The sequence below is a fragment of the Mobula birostris genome, chromosome 28 (assembly GCF_030028105.1).
Source record: "Mobula birostris isolate sMobBir1 chromosome 28, sMobBir1.hap1, whole genome shotgun sequence".
NCBI lineage: Eukaryota > Metazoa > Chordata > Chondrichthyes > Myliobatiformes > Myliobatidae > Mobula > Mobula birostris.
This window is the reverse complement of record NC_092397.1, coordinates 4,828,071-4,845,698: the sequence shown is the minus strand read 5'-3', so window position 1 is coordinate 4,845,698 and position 17,628 is coordinate 4,828,071. Positions and strand designations below refer to the sequence as shown.

At 63.3% G+C, this 17,628-nt stretch overlaps 2 protein-coding genes across 2 annotated transcripts in view; one reads left to right on the top strand and one right to left on the bottom strand.

Moving 5' to 3' along the window:
* Nucleotides 1-17,628, bottom strand: part of rnaseh2c (ribonuclease H2, subunit C) — a 515,876-nt gene that overhangs the window by 486,379 nt on the left and 11,869 nt on the right. The window lies entirely within an intron of this gene.
* On the top strand, nt 26-17,328 carry ints5 (integrator complex subunit 5). The gene is given in 3 exon segments (XM_072245573.1): nt 26-220; nt 13,007-13,070; nt 13,073-17,328. Coding segments are annotated over 3 exon segments (2,877 nt in total). The 5' UTR covers nt 26-170; the 3' UTR covers nt 15,836-17,328.

The following is a 17,628-nucleotide window of genomic DNA, read 5'->3' as shown; positions in this document are numbered from 1 at the left end:
GGGGCATTACAAAGTGTAGCACTTTGTGGACGGCGCGGCGTCGGGCCGCTGCGCTCGGGCTCTCACAGCCTCGTATCCCGCGGGCGCCCGGTGCTATCGGAGGCAGAGCTCCGCCGACCGAGCCCCGGCTCTCCGCCGCCTGCACTCGCTGCCACTCCGCCGGGAGCAGGATGGCCACCGCGGCCATGGAGGGAAGCGCCAACTCCCGAGTGGGGATCAGGCAAGTCTGCGCATGCGCGGCGCCCCGAGGGGGGGGGGCTGGACGGCGACCGGCAAGCCCCGCTCGGCGCAGACTCAGATCCTGACGACGGGACCGGCCGTGCGCAGGCGCGCCGTCTTCTCGGAGGCTGCCGGTGCCGTGCCGCGCACATGCGCAGAGCCAGGGTTTGCAAGCAGGCTCTAGAGTGGAAAATTTAAAAATTATTAGTCAATTCCTTTAATATTGTCACGCGGACCGAGATCTACGCCGTCCAGATAGATAATTTCGAAATATAAGTGTCTTGAGGTAGTTTTATCACAGGAAATGCTGGAGGAACTCAACAGGAATAAAGTTTTGGCACAGACTAGAAGGGCCGAATGGCCGGTTTTCTGTCCTGTAGAGTTCTATGGTTCTAGGTCAGGCGGCAGGGAAATAAACAGTCGACGTTTCCGATCCTTATTATCATCAGATTTAATTTCATCAACTTGTATGACATGCAAGGGGGCCACGATTAGCACGAAGTTGTAACAGCTCAGGGCATCGAGATTCAGAGAACAGTTCCCACGCGTGGGTTTCCTCCGGGAGCTCCGGTTTCCTCCCACCGTCCAAAAGAAGACGAACGGGTCGTTGTCCTGCGATTAGGCCGGGGCTAAATGGGGGGGCAGGGGGTTGATGGCAGAGTGGCTCCAAGGGCCTGTATCACTAAAGAATTCCCCCACACTCTCCCCCCCCACTCTCTCCTCCACCCCCTCTCCCCACCACTCCCCCACTCTCCCCCACTCTCCCACTCTCCCCCACTCTCCCCCACTCCTCCCCCTCCTCCCCCCACTCTCCCCAACTCTCCCACCTCCCCCCACTCTCCCCCCACACTCCCCCCAACTCTCCCCCCAACTCTCCCCCCAACTCTCCCCCACTCTCCCCCCACTCCCCCCACTCTCCCCACTCTCCCCCACTCTCTCCTCCTCCCCCTCTCTCCCCCTCCTCCCTCCCCCAACTCTCCACCCCCTCCCCCACTCCCCACTCTCTCCCTCTCTCTCCCCAACTCTCCCCCACTCTCTCCCCACTCTCCCCCCACTCTCTCCCCACTCTCTCCTCCTCCCCCCTCCTCCCCCTCTCTCCCCAACTCTCCACCCAACTCTCCCCCCACTCTCTCCCCCACTCTCCCCCAGCTCTCCCCCCAACTCTCCCCCCACTCTCTCCCCACTCTCCCCCCACTCTCTCCCCACTCTCCCCCCCACTCTCCTCCTCCCCCTCTCTCCCCTCCTTCCTCCTCTCTCCCCCCAGACTCTCCACCCCCTCCCCCACTCCCCCTCTCTCCCTCTCTCTCCCTCTCTCTCCCTCTCTCTCCCCAACTCTCCCCCACTCTCCCCCACTCTCTCCCCACTCTCCCCCACTCTCCCTACTCTCTCCTCCTCCCCCCTCTCTCCCCAACTCTCCACCCAACTCTCCCCCACTCTCTCCACCCCTCCCCCCTCCCCCCACTCCCTCCACCACCTCCCCCCTCCCCCCACTCCCCCTCTCTCCCCCAACTCTCCACCCACTCTCTCCCCACTCTCCCCCACTCTCTCCTCCTCCCCCCTCTCCCCCTCTCTCCCCTCCTCCCCCCTCCTCTCCCTCCTCCCCCCTCCTCCCCCAACTCTCCACCCAACTCTCCACCCAACTCTCCCCCCACTCTCTCCCCACTCTCTCCCCACTCTCCCCCCACTCTCCCCCCAACTCTCCACCCAACTCTCCCCCCACTCTCTCCCCACTCTCCCCCCACTCTCTCCCCACTCTCCCCCCACTCTCCCTCCTCCCCCCTCTCTCCCCTCTTTCCTCCTCTCTCCCCCAACTCTCCACCCCCTCCCCCAACTCCCCCTCTCTCTCCCCAACTCTCCCCCCACTCTCTCCCCACTCTCCCCCCACTCTCTCCTCCTCCCCCCTCCTCCCCCCCTCCCCCCTCTCTCCCCCAACTCTCCACCCAACTCTCTCCCCACTCTCTCTACCCCCTCCCCCCACTCCCCCTCTCTCCCCCAACTCTCCACCCAACTCTCTCCACCCCCCTCCCCCCACTCCCCCTCTCTCCCCAACTCAAAACCCAACTCTCGCCACCCCCCTCCCCCACTCCCCCTCTCTCTCCCCCAACTCTCCCCCCACTCTCCCCCCACTCTCTCCTCCTCCCCCTCTCTCCCCTCCTCCCCCCTCTCTCCCCCAACTCTCCATCCCTCCCCCCACTCCCCCTCTCTCTCCCCAACTCTCCCCCCACTCTCTCCCCACTCTCTCCCCACTCTCCCCCCACTCTCTCCCCACTCTCTCCTCCTCCCCCCTCACTCCCCTCCTTCCTCCTCTCTCCCCCAACTCTCCACCCCCTCCCCCCACTCCCCCTCTCTCTCCCCAACTCTCCCCCCACTCTCTCCCCACTCTCCCCTCCTCCCCCCTCTCTCCCCAATTCTCCACCCAACTCTCTCCCTACTCTCTCCACCCCTCTCCCCCCTCCCCCCTCTCTCCCCCAACTCTCCACCCACTCTCTCCCCACTCTCCCCCCACTCTCTCCTCCTCCCCCCTCTCCCCCCCTCCTCCTCCCTCCTCCCCCCTCCCCCACTCTCCCCCAACTCTCCACCCAACCTCCACCCAACTCACACCCAACTCTCCCCCCACTCTCTCCCCCCAACTCTCCACCCAACTCTCCACCCAACTCTCCCCCCACTCTCTCCCCACTCTCCCCCCACTCTCCCCCCAACTCTCCACCCAACTCTCCCCCCACTCTCTCTCCACTCTCCCCCCACTCTCTCCCCACACTCCCCCACTCTCTCCTCCTCCCCCTCTCTCCCCTCCTTCCTCCTCTCTCCCCCAACTCTCCACCCCCTCCCCCCACTCCCCCTCTCTCTCCCCAACTCTCTCCCAACTCTCTCCCCACTCTCTCCCCACTCTCCCCCCACTCTCTCCCCACTCTCCCCCCACTCTCTCCTTCTCCCCCCCAACTCTCCCCCAACTCACTCCCCCCACTCTCTCCACCCCCCTCCCCCCACTCCCCCTCTCTCCCCCAACTCCACCCAACTCTCTCCACCCCCCCCCCCCACCCTCTCACCCAACTCTCCCCCACTCTCTCCCCACTCTCCCCCACTCTCCCCCACTCTCCCCCCACTCTCACCTCCCCCACTCTCTCCTCCTCCCCCCCTCTCCTCCCCCACCCTCTCACCCCCACTCCCACCCCCTCCCCTCACCCCCACTCTCTCCCCAACTCTCTCCCCACTCTCCCCCACTCCCCCACCTCTCCCCACTCTCCCCCCACTCTCTCCTCCTCCCCCAACTCTCTCCTCCTCCCCCCTCTCTCCCCCAACTCTCCACCCAACTCTCTCCCCACTCTCTCCACCCCCTCCCCCCACTCCCCTCTCTCTCCCCAACTCTCTCCCCACTCTCTTCCCACTCTCTCCCCACTCTCCCCCCACTCTCTCCACCTCCCCCCTCTCTCCCCCTCCCCCCTCTCTCCCCTCTCTCCCCTCCTCCCCCAACTCTCCACCCAAATCTCTCCCCACTCTCTCCACCCCCCTCCCCCCACTCCCCCTCTCTCCCCCAACTCTCCACCCAACTCTCTCCCCCCACTCTCTCCCCACTCTCCCCCACTCACTCCTCCTCCCCCTCTTTCCCTCCTCCCCCCTCTCTCCCCTCCTCCCCCTCTCTCCCCCAACTCCACCACCCCCTCCCCCCACTCCCCCCTCTCTCACCAACTCTCCCCCCACTCTCTCCCCACTCTCGCCCCACACTCTCCTCCTCCCCCCTCCTCCCCCCCTCCCCCCTCTCTCCCCCAACTCTCCACCCAACTCTCTCCCCACTCTCTCCACCCCCCTCCCCCCACTCCCCCTCTCTCCCCCCAACTCAAAACCCAACTTCTCCACCCCCCTCCCCCCACTCCCCCTCTCTCTCCCCAACTCTCCCCCCACTCTCTCCTCCTCCCCCTCTCCCCTCTCTCCCCTCCTCCCCCCTCTCTCCCCCCAACTCTCCATCCCTCCCCCCACTCCCCCTCTCTCTCCCCAACTCTCCCCCCACTCTCTCCCCACTCTCCCCCCACTCTCTCCCCACTCTCTCCTCCTCCCCCCTCACTCCCCTCCTTTCTCCTCTCACCCCCAACTCTCCACCCCCTCCCCCCACTCCCCCTCTCTCTCCCCAACTCTCCCCCCACTCTCTCCCCACTCTCTCCCCACTCTCCCCTCCTCCCCCCCTCTCTCCCCAATTCTCCACCCAACTCTCTCCCTACTCTCTCCACCCCTCTCCCCCCTCTCTCCCCCAACTCTCCACCCACACTCTCCCCACTCTCTCCCACTCTCCCCCCACTCTCTCCTCCTCCCCCCTCTCCCCCTCCTCCCCCTCCTCCTCCCTCCTCCCCCCCTCCCCCTCTCTCCCCCAACTCTCCACCCAACTCTCCACCCAACTCTCCCCCCACTCTCTCCCCCCAACTCTCCACCCAACTCTCCACCCAACTCTCCCCCCACTCTCTCCCCACTCTCCCCCCCACTCTCCCCCCAACTCTCCACCCAACTCTCCCCCCACTCTCTCCCCACTCTCCCCCCACTCTCCCCCCACTCTCTCCCCACTCTCCCCCCACTCTCTCCTCCTCCCCCTCCCACTCTCTCCCCACTCTCCCCCCACTCTCTCCTCCTCCCCCCACTCTCTCCTCCTCCCCCCTCTCTCCCCCAACTCTCCACCCAACTCTCTCCCCACTCTCTCCACCCCCCTCCCCCCACTCCCCTCTCTCTCCCCAACTCTCTCCCCACTCTCTCCCCACTCTCCCCCCACTCTCCCCCCACTCTCTCCTCCTCCCCCCTCTCTCCCCCTCCCCCCTCTCTCCCCTCCTCCCCCAACTCTCCACCCAACTCTCTCCCCACTCTCTCCACCCCCCTCCCCCCACTCCCCCTCTCTCCCCCAACTCTCCACCCAACTCTCTCCACCCCCCTCCCCCCACTCCCCCTCTCTCTCCCCAACTCTCCCCCCACTCTCCCCCCACTCTCTCCCCACTCTCCCCCCACTCTCTCCTCCTCCCCCTCTCTCCCCTCCTCCCCCCTCTCACCCCTCCTCCCCCCTCTCTCCCCCAACTCTCCACCCCCTCCCCCACTCCCCCTCTCTCTCCCCAACTCTCCCCCCACTCTCTCCCCACTCTCTCCCCACTCTCCCCCACTCTCTTCCCTCTCTCTCCCCAACTCTCCCCCCACTCTCTCCCCACTCTCTCCCCACTCTCCCCCACTCTCTTCCCACTCTCCCCCCACTCTCTCCTCCTCCCCCCTCTCTCCCCTCCTCCCCCTCTCTCCCCCAACTCTACACCCCCTCCCCCCACTCCCCCTCTCTCTCCCTACTCTCCCCCCACTCTCTCCTCCTCCCCCCTCTCTCCCCTCCTTCCTCCTCTCTCCCCCAACTCTCCACCCCCTCCCCCCACTCCCCATCTCTCTCCCCAACTCTCTCCCCACTCTCTCCCCACTCTCTCCCCACTCTCCCCCCACTCTTTCCCCACTCTCTCCTCCTCCCCCCTCTCTCCCCCAACTCTCCACCCAACTCTCTCCCCACTCTCTCCACCCCCCTCCCCCCACTCCCCCTCTCTCCCCCAACTCTCCACCCACTCTCTCCCCACTCTCCCCCCACTCTCTCCTCCTCCCCCTCCTCCCCCCTCTCTCCCCCAACTCTCTACCCAACTCTCCCCCCACTCTCTCCACCCCCCTCCCCCCACTCCCCCTCTCTCTCCCCAACTCTCCCTCCACTCTCTCCCCACTCTCCCCCCACTCTCTCCTCCTCCCCCCTCTCTCCCCTCCTCCCCCCTCTCACCCCTCCTCCCCCCTCTCTCCCCAACTCTCTCCCCCTCTCTCCACCCCACTCCCCCTCTCTCCCCCAACTCTCTCCCTCACTCTCTCCTCCACCCTCCTCTTCCCCCACTCTCTCCCTGCCCCTCTCTCCCCCACACTCTCTCTCCCCTCTCTCTCCCTCCACTCTCTCTGCATCACTAAAGAAATAGTAAATTATAGAAATCAGATTCACAGTGCAAAAAGAAAGAAATAATGAAATAGCATTCAAGAGTTTGTGGGTGTGTAAAAAAAGAACTGTGAGTTACAATAAGAAAGTTTTAAAATAAGCAGCGGAAAAAGAATCAGGTTTAATATCACCAGAGGATGATGTGAAATTTTTTTACGACAGCAGTACAATGCCTTACATAATAATAAAGCTGTAATACATATATAAAACAGGTAAATAAGTAATGCAAAAATAACTAGTGAGGTAGTGTTGGTGTCCGTTCAGAGATTCGGTGGTTATGCAGCCAGTAAAGGAGCAAAATACTGAGGTTCTGGTCGCGGACCGTTCAGAAATCGGACGGCGGAGGGGAAGAAGCTGTTCCTGAGTCGCTGAGTGTGTGTCTTCAGGCTCCTGTACCTCCTCCCTGACGGTAGCGATGAGAAGAGGGCACGTCCTGGGTGGTGGGGGTCAGTAATGACGGACACCATCTTTTTAACGAGGCACCGCCTTCGGACGGTGTCCTTGATGCTGAGGAGGCCAGGGCCCATGGTGAGCTGGGCTGGGTTTGCAACGTCTGCAGGCTTTTCCGATCCTGTGCAGTGCCCCCCACCCCCCAATACCGGGCAGCGTCACAACCAGTTAGAATGCTCCCCACAGTATGTCTACACTGGAGCCTGGTGACGTATCGATCCTTCCCAGACTCTCAGTGAAGCCATTCCTTCCTGATTTCATCAACGTGTTGGGCCTAGGGGAAACAGGATGCAGAATGAAGTGTGGTGCAGGCAGGCAATTAGTTACAAAGGCCACTACGAGGTAGGTTGTGAGGTCGAGGGTCCATCTCATCGTACTGGGGAACCACTCAATTGTCCGGTAGCAGCGGGGCAGGGGCTGGCTGGGACGCGCTTTCGGGCTTTTGTTACCTCTGCTCGATGGGAGAGTATCTGGGGTGGGTGGGGGGAGGAAGTGAGACACTGGGAGGTGATAGGTGAGACCAGGTGAGGGGGCAGGTGGGTGGGTGGAGGAGAGGGGGGATGAAGTGAGACACTGGGAGGTGAGGGGTGAGACCAGGAGAGGGGAAAGGTGGGTGGGTGGGGGAGAGGGGGGATGAAGTGAGACACTGGGAGGTGATAGGTGAGACCAGGTGAGGGGGAAGGTGGGTGGATGGGGGAGAGGGGGGATGAAGTGAGACACTGGGAGGTGATAGGCGAGACCAGGTGAGGGGGAAGGTGGGTGGGTGGGGGAGAGGGGGGATGAAGTGAGACACTGGGAGGTGATAGGCGAGACCAGGTGAGGGGGAAGGTGGGTGGGTGGGGGAGAGGGGGGATGAAGTGAGACACTAGGAGGTGATATGTGAGACCAGGTGAGGGGGAAGGTGGGTGGGTGGGGGAGAGGGGGGAAGAAGTGAGACACTGGGAGGTGATGGGTGAGACCAGGTGAGGGGGAAGGTGGGTGGGGGAGAGGGGGATGAAGTGAGACACTGGGAGGTGACAGGTGAGACCAGGTGAGGAGGAACATTGGTGGGTGGGGGAGAGGGAAGGATGAAGTGAGACACTGGGTGGTGATAGGTGAGACCAGGTGAGGGGGAAGGTGGGTGGGTGGGGGAGAGGGGGGATGAAGTGAGACACTGGGAGGTGATAGGTGAGACCAGGTGAGGGGGAAGGTGGGTGGGTGGGGGAGAGGGGGGATGAAGTGAGACACTGGGAGGTGATAGGTGAGACCAGGTGAGGGGAAGGTGGGTGGGTGGGGGAGAGGGAAGGATGAAGTGAGACACTGGGAGGTGACAGGTGAGACCAGGTGAGGGGGAGGGTGGGTGGGGGAGAGGGGGGATGAAGTGAGACACTGGGAGGTGACAGGTGAGACCAGGTGAGGAGGAACATTGGTGGGTGGGGGAGAGGGAAGGATGAAGTGAGACACTGGGAGGTGACAGGTGAGACCAGGTGAGGGGGAAGGTGGGTGGGGGAGAGGGGGGATGAAGTGAGACACTGGGAGGTGATAGGTGAGACCAGGTGAGGGGGAAGGTGGGTGGGGGAGAGGGGGATGAAGTGAGACACTGGGAGGTGATAGGTGAGACCATGTGAGGGAGAAGGTGGGTGAGTGGGGGAGAGGGGGGATGAAGTGAGACACTGTGGGGTGATAGGTGAGACCAGGTGAGGGGGAAGGTGGGTGAGTTGGGGAGAGGGGGGATGAAGTGAGACACTGGGAGGTGATAGGTGAGACCAGGTGAGGGGGAAGGTGGGTGGGTGGGGGAGAGGGGGGATGAAGTGAGACACTGGGAGGTGATAGGTGAGACCAGGTGAGGGGGAAGGTGAGTGGGTGGGGGAGATGGAGGATGAAGTGAGACACTGGGAGGTGATAGGTGAGACCAGGTGAGGGGGAAGGTGGGTGGGTGGAGGAGAGTCGGGATGAAGTGAGACACTGGGAGGTGATAGGCGAGACCAGGTGAGGGGGAAGGTGGGTGGGTGGGGGAGAGGGGGGATGAAGTGAGACACTGGGAGGTGACAGGTGAGACCAGGTGAGGAGGAACATTGGTGGGTGGGGGAGAGGGAAGGATGAAGTGAGACACTGGGAGGTGACAGGTGAGACCAGGTGAGGGGGAAGGTGGGTGGGGGAGAGGGGGGATGAAGTGAGACACTGGGAGGTGACAGGTGAGACCAGGTGAGGAGGAACATTGGTGGGTGGGGGAGAGGGAAGGATGAAGTGAGACACTGGGAGGTGACAGGTGAGACCAGGTGAGGGGGAAGGTGGGTGGGGGAGAGGGGGGATGAAGTGAGACACTGGGAGGTGATAGGTGAGACCAGGTGAGGGAGAAGGTGGGTGGGTGGGGGAGAGGGGGATGAAGTGAGATCATCTTTCACATCAGATCCATTCTGAAGCACCATTCCTACCCATTCCTACTAGTTTGAAGTTGAAGTGTCTGGTCACCTGACTATACATATATACAACCAAACCAGACAACGTTCCCCTGGGCCCACAGTGCGCCCACACAACATGTATCACACACAGCACATAAACCAAATGCATTGCCATACCAAAGATGGAGAGGATCCTTTAGAACAGAGAACAGTACAGCACAGTACCACGCTGTGCCGGCCCTTTCACCTAATCTAAGATCGATCTAACACTTCCCTCCATCTTCTATCATTGACGTGTCTGTCTAAAAGATTGTAAAATGCCACTGTGGTGGGTATAAATTCTCAAACGCTTTCTGTGGTGTGTCGGTCCAAAGTCAGTCAGGGTCATCGGGGACGTGCTGAATTTCTTCTTTGTGTCTCCTTTGTGGTGTCGGGCTCGGTCTGACACTCCCCCCCTTTCTCTCTCTCCCCCCCACTCTCTCCCCCCACTCTCCCCCACTCTCTCCCCCCCACTCTCTCCTCCCTCACTCTCTCCCCCTCACTCTCTCCTCCTCATTCTATCCCCCTTTCTCTCTCTCCCCTCACTCTCTCCCCCTCACTCTTCCCTTTCTCTCTCTCCCCTTTCTCTCTCTCCCCCCCACTCTCTCCCCCCCACTCTCCCCCCTCACTCTATCCCCCCACTCTCTCCCCCCACTCTCTCCCCCTCACTCTCTCCCCCCACTCTCTCCCCCCCTCACTCTCTCCCTCACTCTCTCCCCCCCACTCTCCCCCTCACTCTATCCCCTCACTCTCTCCCCCACTCTCTCCCCTCACTCTCTCCCCTCACTCTCTCCCCCTCACTCTCTCCTCCTCATTCTATCCCCCTTTCTCTCTCTCCCCTCACTCTCTCCCCCTCACTCTTCCCTTTCTCTCTCTCCCCTTTCTCTCTCTCCCCCCCACTCTCTCCCCCCCACTCTCCCCCCTCACTCTATCCCCCCACTCTCTCCTCCCTCACTCTCTCCCCCTCACTCTCTCCTCCTCATTCTATCCCCCTTTCTCTCTCTCCCCCTCACTCTCTCCCCCCACTCTCTCTCCCCCTCACTCTTCCCTTTCTCTCTCTCCCCTTTCTCTCTCTCCCCCCCACTCTCTCTCCCCCTCACTCTATCCCCCCACTCTCTCCCCCCACTCTCTCCTCCCTCACTCTCTCCCCCTCACTCTCTCCTCCTCATTCTATCCCCCTTTCTCTCTCTCCCCCTCACTCTCTCCCCCTCACTCTTCCCTTTCTCTCTCTCCCCTTTCTCTCTCTCCCCCCACTCTCTCCCCCCCCACTCTCCCCCCTCACTCTATCCCCCCACTCTCTCCCCCCACTCTCTCCCCCTCACTCTCTCCCCCTCACTCTCTCCCCCCACTCTCTCCCCCCCTCACTCTCTCCCTCACTCTCTCCCCCCACTCTCCCCTCACTCTATCCCCCTCACTCTCTCCCCCCCACTCTCTCCCCTCACTCTCTCCCCTCACTCTCCCCCCTCACTCTCTCCCCCTCACTCTCTCCTCCCTCACTCTCTCCCCCTCACTCTCTCCTCCTCATTCTATCCCCCTTCTCTCTCTCCCCCTCACTCTCTCCCCCCACTCTCTCTCCCCCTCACTCTTCCCTTTCTCTCTCTCCCCTTTCTCTCTCTCCCCCCCACTCTCTCTCCCCTCACTCTATCCCCCCACTCTCTCCCCCCACTCTCTCCCCCTCACTCTCCCCCTCACTCTCTCCTCCTCATTCTATCCCCCTTTCTCTCTCTCCCCTCACTCTCTCCCCCTCACTCTATCCCCCCACTCTCTCCCCTCACTCTCCCCCCTCACTCTATCCCCCCACTCTCTCCCCCTCACTCTCTCCTCCTCATTCTATCCCCCTTTCTCTCTCTCCCCCCACTCTCCCCCCCTTTCTCTCTCTCTCCCCACTCTCTCCTCCCTCACTCTCTCCCCCCACTCTCCCCCCCTTTCTCTCTCTCCCCCCACTCTCTCCTCCCTCACTCTCTCCCCCTCACTCTCTCCTCCTCATTCTATCCCCCTTTCTCTCTCTCTCCTCACTCTCTCCCCCTCACTCTTCCCTTTCTCTCTCTCCCCTTTCTCTCTCTCCCCCCCACTCTCTCCCTCCAACTCTCCCCCCTCACTCTATCCCCCCACTCTCTCCCCCCACTCTCTCCCCCTCACTCTCTCCCCCCACTCTCTCCCCCCCTCACTCTCTCCCTCACTCTCTCCCCCCCACTCTCCCCATCACTCTATCCCCCTCACTCTATCCCCCTCACTCTCTCCCCCCCACTCTCTCCCCTCACTCTCTCCCCCTCACTCTCCCCCCATTTTTCTCTCTCCCCCCTCACTCTCTCCCCCTCACTCTCTCCTCCCTCACTCTCTCCCCGTCACTCTCTCCTCCTCATTCTATCCCCCTTTCTCTCTCTCCCCCTCACTCTCTCCCCCCACTCTCTCCCCCTCACTCTCTCCACCCCACTCTCTCCACCTCACTCTCTCCTCCCTCACTCTCTCCCCCTCACTCTCTCCTCCTCATTCTATCCCCCTTTCTCTCTCTCCCCCTCACTCTCTCCCCCCACTCTCTCCCCCTCACTCTCTCCACCCCACTCTCCCCCCCCACTCTCCCCCCCCACTCTCTCCCCCTCACTCTCTCCCCTCACTCTCTCCCCTCACTCTCTCCTCCCTCACTCTCTCCCCCCCACTCTCTCCCCTCACTCTCTCCCCCTCACTCTCCTCCCTTTCTCTCTCTCCCCCCTTTCTCTCTCTCCCCCTCACTCTCTCTGCCCCACTCTTCCCCCACTCTCTCCTCCTCACTCTCTCCCCCTCACTCTCTCCTCCCTCACTCTCTCCCCCTCACTCTATCCCCCCTCACTCTCCCCCCATTTTTCTCTCTCCCCCCTCACTCTCTCCGCCCCACTCTCCCCCCACTCTCTCCCCCTCACTCTCTCCTCACTCTCTCCCACTCACTCTCTCCCCCCACTCTCCCCCCACTCTCTCCCCTCACTCTATCCCCCCTCACTCTCCCCCCTTTCTCTCTCTCCCCTCACACTCTCCCCCCACTCTCTCCCCCCCACTCTCCCCTCCCACTCTCCCCCTCACTCTATCCCCCCTCTCTCTCTCCCCCCTCACTCTCTCCACCCTCACTCTCCCGCCTTTCTCTCTCTCCCTCTCACTCTCTTCCCCCACTCTCTCCCCTCAGTCTATCCCCCCTCACTCTCCCCCCTTTCTCTCTCTCCCCTCTCTCTCCCCTCTCTCTCCCCCTCACTCTCCCCCCTTTCTCTCTCTCCCCCCTCTCTCCCCCTCACTCTCTCCCCCATTCTCTCCCCCACTCTCTCTCCCATTCTCTCCCCCATTCTCTCCCCCCTCACTCTCCCCCCCTCACTCTCCCCCCTCTCTCCCCTCACTCTCTCCCCCCATTCTCTCCCCCACTCTCTCCCCCACTCTCTCCCCCCTCACTCTCTCCCCCCTCACTCTCTCCCCCCCACTCTCTCCTCCCTCTGTCTCCCCCTCACTTTCTCCCCCTCACTCTATCCCCTCTCACTCTATCCCCCCTCACTCTCTCCCCCTCACTCTCTCCCCCTCACTCTCCCCCCTCACTCTCTCTCCCCCCACTCTCTCCCTCTCTCTATATTCCTCTACGTCTATCTAACTCTATTTCTCTCTCCATCCCTCTTTCTATCATAATCTTCATCTCTATCTTTCTATCTCTATCAATCTCAATCTCTCTAAATCTCTCTTCATCTCTATTAATATATTTCTATCTATCTCTACCTCTCTCCATCTTTATCTCCATATCTCTCTCTTCATCTCATCTCTATCTGTCTATTAATATCTCCGTCTATCCCTTTCTCTCTCTGTCCATCTCTCTCCATCTCTGTGTATCTATTAATCTCTGTAGCTCTTTCCATCTCGATTTCTATTTATCTCTCTCTCTCTCTATTTCGTATCTCTCTCTACCTCTCTCACTCTGTCTCTCTCTCTCCTCCAGTTCGCAGGAACTCCTGCAGGAGATGAAGGCATTCATCAGCCTAGGCATACATCAGCGGACCCGGTGCAGGGCCACAAGCTGACGGTGAAGGAGCACGCCCGCTGCGGAATCCTCTTGCTGCGCAACCTGCCGCCGGCCCGGGCCGCCGTGCTGGAGCACCTGCGCAGCGTCTTCGACGAGTCGGTGGCCAGCTACATCCTGGCGCTGGAGCGGGAGGGCAGCCCGGCGGGGCCCCTGGCCGGCCCGGGGCTGGACGACGTGACGCAGGAGATCCAGAGCGTGCTGTCCGAGTTCGTGCGCTCCAACCCCAGGTCCTGGGCGCCGCTGGTCTCGGGCTGGTCCATCGACCTGATGGGGCAGCTGAGCAGCAAGTACTCGGGGCGCCACCGGGTGCCCCACGCCAGCAGCCTGAACGAGTTGCTGCAGCTGTGGATGTCCTGCAAGGCCACCCGGGCGCTGATGGAGATCTACGTGCAGTGTCTGTCGTCCATGATCAGCAGCTGCCCGGACGCCTGTGTGGACGCCCTCCTCGACACCTCGGTCCAGCACTCGCCCCACTTCGACTGGGTGGTGGCCCACATCGGCTCCTCCTTCCCCAACACCATCATCAGCCGGGTGCTGTCCTGCGGCCTCAAGGACTTCTGCCTCCACGGCGGCCCCTCCCCGGCCGACCCCCTCCTGCTGCCGCCCCCCGCCGCCGCCGACCAGCGCGTGCCCAAGATCGCCTCGGTGGTGGGCATCCTGGGCCACCTGGCCACCCGGCACGCCGACAGCATCAAGCAGGAGCTGCTGCTCATGTTCCACGGCAGCCTGGGGCCCGGCCGGGACCCGCAGGCCCCCCACCGCGAGGCCACCGTCCCCTTCCTGCTGCAGCTGGCGGCCATGTCGCCGGCCCTGCTGGGCGCCGTCTCGGCCGAGCTGGTGGAGTCGCTGCGACCGCCGGTGTTGGAGCAGCTGCACCAGCGCTTCGCCGGGCTGGGCCGCGAGGAGGCCGACAACCTGCTGGGCCTGCTGGTGCACCTGGTGTGCCAGAGCGGGGCCGGTGCCCACCGCGTGCTGGGCTTCTTGCTGGAGACGGCGGCGCCGGCCTCCGTCATCACGGCGCCGGGCCTGGCCGTCCGCGACAGCGTCCGCGAGGCCTGCCAGCGCGTGGTGCAGCTCCTCCTGCTGCACCTCCAGCGGCTGGTGTACGGCCGGGCGCCGGGCTCGGAGGGCCAGCCCCGGCCCGTGCCATTCCTGGACGGGCTGAAGGACCGGCTGCCCGAGCTGTGCCGCCGGGCGCTCAGGCCCGAGTGCAAGCGGCATCCCTGGCCCCACCAGCTGCTGGGTCTGCTGGCCGTTTACTGCGGCCCCGGCTGGGCGGCCGAGGCCCTGTGTGAGCTGCTGGCCCTGGCCTCCTGCCCGGAGGAGCTGGCCCTGGCCGCCCAGCTCAGCTCGGCCCTCTCCTCCTCGGTGCCGGGCCTGGTCCCCACCACCGCCGGGCGCTGCGTGGCGCGCCTGCACTCCCAGGCCCCGGCCGCCGAGTGCCGGCGCCTGCTGCTCAACCTGGCCGCGCTGGCGAGGGCCGAGGAGGAGGAGGAGGGGGGCGCGGAGGAGGCGGAGGGAGGAGGGGGGGCGGGCGGCCTGGCCCGGGCCCTCTCGGCCCACGCCCCGCAGCTGGGCCGCCTGCTGCTGCCCGCCCGGACGGCGGGCGCTGGCGTGGCAGAAGGAGCTGCCCGGCTGCTGGCTGCCCTGCCGCTGCCGCCTTCCCCCTCCGGCCTGGGCCCGGCCCAGCTCTCGGGCCTGGTGCGTGCTGCCGCCTCCCGCTTCTTCCTGGTGCTGCGCAGGGGCCGGGGCGACCAGGCGCCGGCCGGGGACCTGCTGGCCCGCCTGGCCTCCTCGTCGCCGGCCGCCCTGCGCGCCGTCCTGCGCCAGCTGGTAGCCTCGGCCCTGCACCCGGCCAACGCCGGCCTGTTCGGCGGCAAGCCCGCGGGCCCCGCCCCCGCCCCGCCTCCCCCCCAGCCCGGCCCCGGCGACTCCCTGCTGGGTGCCAACCACGAGCTCGGGGCCGCCGTCGGCTTCGGCGGCGTCTGGGCCGTCTCCCACGCCGGGGTGATCGGCCGCGGCCTGAAGCCGCCCGCCGGCCCGGGAGCGCTGCCCCAGGCCGAGGCCCACGCCAACGCCTACCGGCTGCTGGCCCTGGCGGTCCGCTGCGCCTGCAGCGAGACCCCGGGCCGGGTGAGCGCCGAGGCGGCCCAGGCCGTGGCCCTAGCCCTGGTCGAGGGCCTGTGCCCCGACGTGACGGCCAGCGAGCTGGCCTGGCCGCCAGAGGAGCAAGCCCGGGGCACGGTTGAGCGGGACCTGCAGATCCGCAACCGCTTCCAGGAGAGCCCGCTACTCTTCGGATTCCTGCGGCTGGTGGCGCTGGGGCCCCCGGCCCTCTGCCACTGCTCCGTGCTGCTGCGGGCCCTGCTGGCCACGCTGGTGGCCCACTGGGAGGCCTCACGGCACGCCAGCGCCACCGCCTCTGCCTGGCCGCTGCACGCCTCCCGCGAGCTGCTGGACTGCATGGCGGAGGGGCAGCTGCTGCCGCCCGAGCTGGGCTGCATGCACGAGGTCTTCCACCTGCTGGCCCCCTTCGAGGTGCGCCTGCTGCTGCTCGGCGTCTGGGCCTACCTGCGGGCCAACGGGCCGCTGCCCCAGAAGTTCAGCTTCGACACCGAGACGGGCTGCTTCTACCGCGAGTTCCCCCGGGACGGCGACCTGGACCGGTGCCTGGGCGTGCTGCACAGCGTCCTGCACAAGAACATCGACCGCCTGGGTCACCTCTACGGCCACTTCCAGCTCTGACCGCCTTCCAGCACCCGTGTCCACTTCTCCGGCCCATCCATTCCCCCGTCCCCTCCTGTCCTGCATTAATCCACCCTCTCGTACGATGATATTCTCCCCCATCCAATGATATCCCCCACTTCCATCCAACGATACTCCCCCCTTCTGTCCCACACCATTTCCTTCCCTCATCCGACACCGTTTCCTTCCCCCGTCCCACACCACTTCTTTCCGTCTTCTTCCCCATCCCACAACATTCCCTCGTCCCGTCCCCCACACATTAATTTTCCCTGTCCCACATCATTCCCTTCTCCCTTCCCACGCACGTTTCCCTTCCCCTGTCCCATGCCAGTTGGAGACCTTGTTGTGCCAGTTTGAGTGAGACGAACCCCTGTCGTTGCCCCCCCCGCAGACTCGATCCCCTGTTGGTCCCCTAACTTCGGCCCCGTTCCGAGCAGTCAACATGGACAGCGATGGGCCAAATGGCCTCGTCCTCTGTCCCAAGCATTTTGCCACCCTCTTCCCAGCAGCCAACCCCCAGTGTATGGGCCCCTGCCTGGTGGGATGCCCCTGTAAGGGTTTGAATCACTGCCCCACTTGCTCCGCTGCCGGGCCCCAAAGTTAGACCCCCCCTTGCTTTCCCTGCTCCTGCCCACGCCGCCACCTCTGGGATTGGTCACAGGAGGTGGGGGGGGGGGTGAGATCCTTATTTAATTTTCCGCCCAGCTAGGGGCAATATGTCGGGGGCTGGAGCGTTATCATGTGTGTAGAGTCTTGAACCGGATTGCCCTGCTGGGGGGGGGGGCTAGCATGGACAACGATGGGCCGAGTGACCACCAACCCCCCCCCCCAATCCCACCAGCCAAACCCCAGTGAAAGGCAACCTGCCAATTGGGATCCAGTCACGGGGGAAAGGTTATTGCCCCAGTCAGGGGTAGACCGGCCCCTGTACCACTGTGCCAGCAGGACTCCGCAGTCAAATACTCTTGCGTAGCGAGAGGCCTTGTGAATACTGACCTCTTCTCTTTGTAAATGGTTCTATACGATGTTTTGAGAAGAACTGTGGACTGAATAAATATTTGTTTGTTGTTTCTGCTGGGTATCGTCACTGAAGGACATCCACGTCGTCAGTGCCTTATCAGTGTTTCATTTAGAAATACAGCTGAGACCATTCGAGGCTTCAGAAAAGATGTGTGAGTGATGAGGCATTCCCTTCCAGGATCAGCGATGTACGTCTGGTGATCACAACCTGAAAACTCAGATCCCAATGTACAATGGATTCCGGTAAATTGGGACACATCGCGACCAGGACATTTCGGCCCAATTAAGCGGCTGCCCCAATCATCTGGTTTCATGGAAATAGTTAAAACTGAGTAGCAAATTATGTATTTAAATTAAATTTAAGAATTAGAGGGAAGTTGCACTCTCTCGACCTCGGAAATCCGGGTCCAGTGGTACAGACAAGCATCACAAACCGGGGTCTTCCCTGGTTACAGTGGGTGACCGTGACGTTTTCCGTGCCTCGTCGCACCCTTCGCTCTCCACACGGGGCGTTACAGAACCGGCTCCCTGGCCGTTGGGTCTCACCCGCCCAGTCCGCACGGAGCCGACTTCACCTGCTGGGACGGGCACGTCCGTGTCTCCCCGGGGTACGAGGCCCGCTGGCGACCCTCACCCGGTTCAGCCCGCCTGTCGAAGCGGAGTACCGGGACGTGGCCGCTGTCTCCCAAACGGCTACTTGGAGCCACAGGTGAGAGCTGTGTGTGCGGTGCGGTGGGGTCGGAAGGTGAGTGAGCTGCCCCTCCCCTGGACAC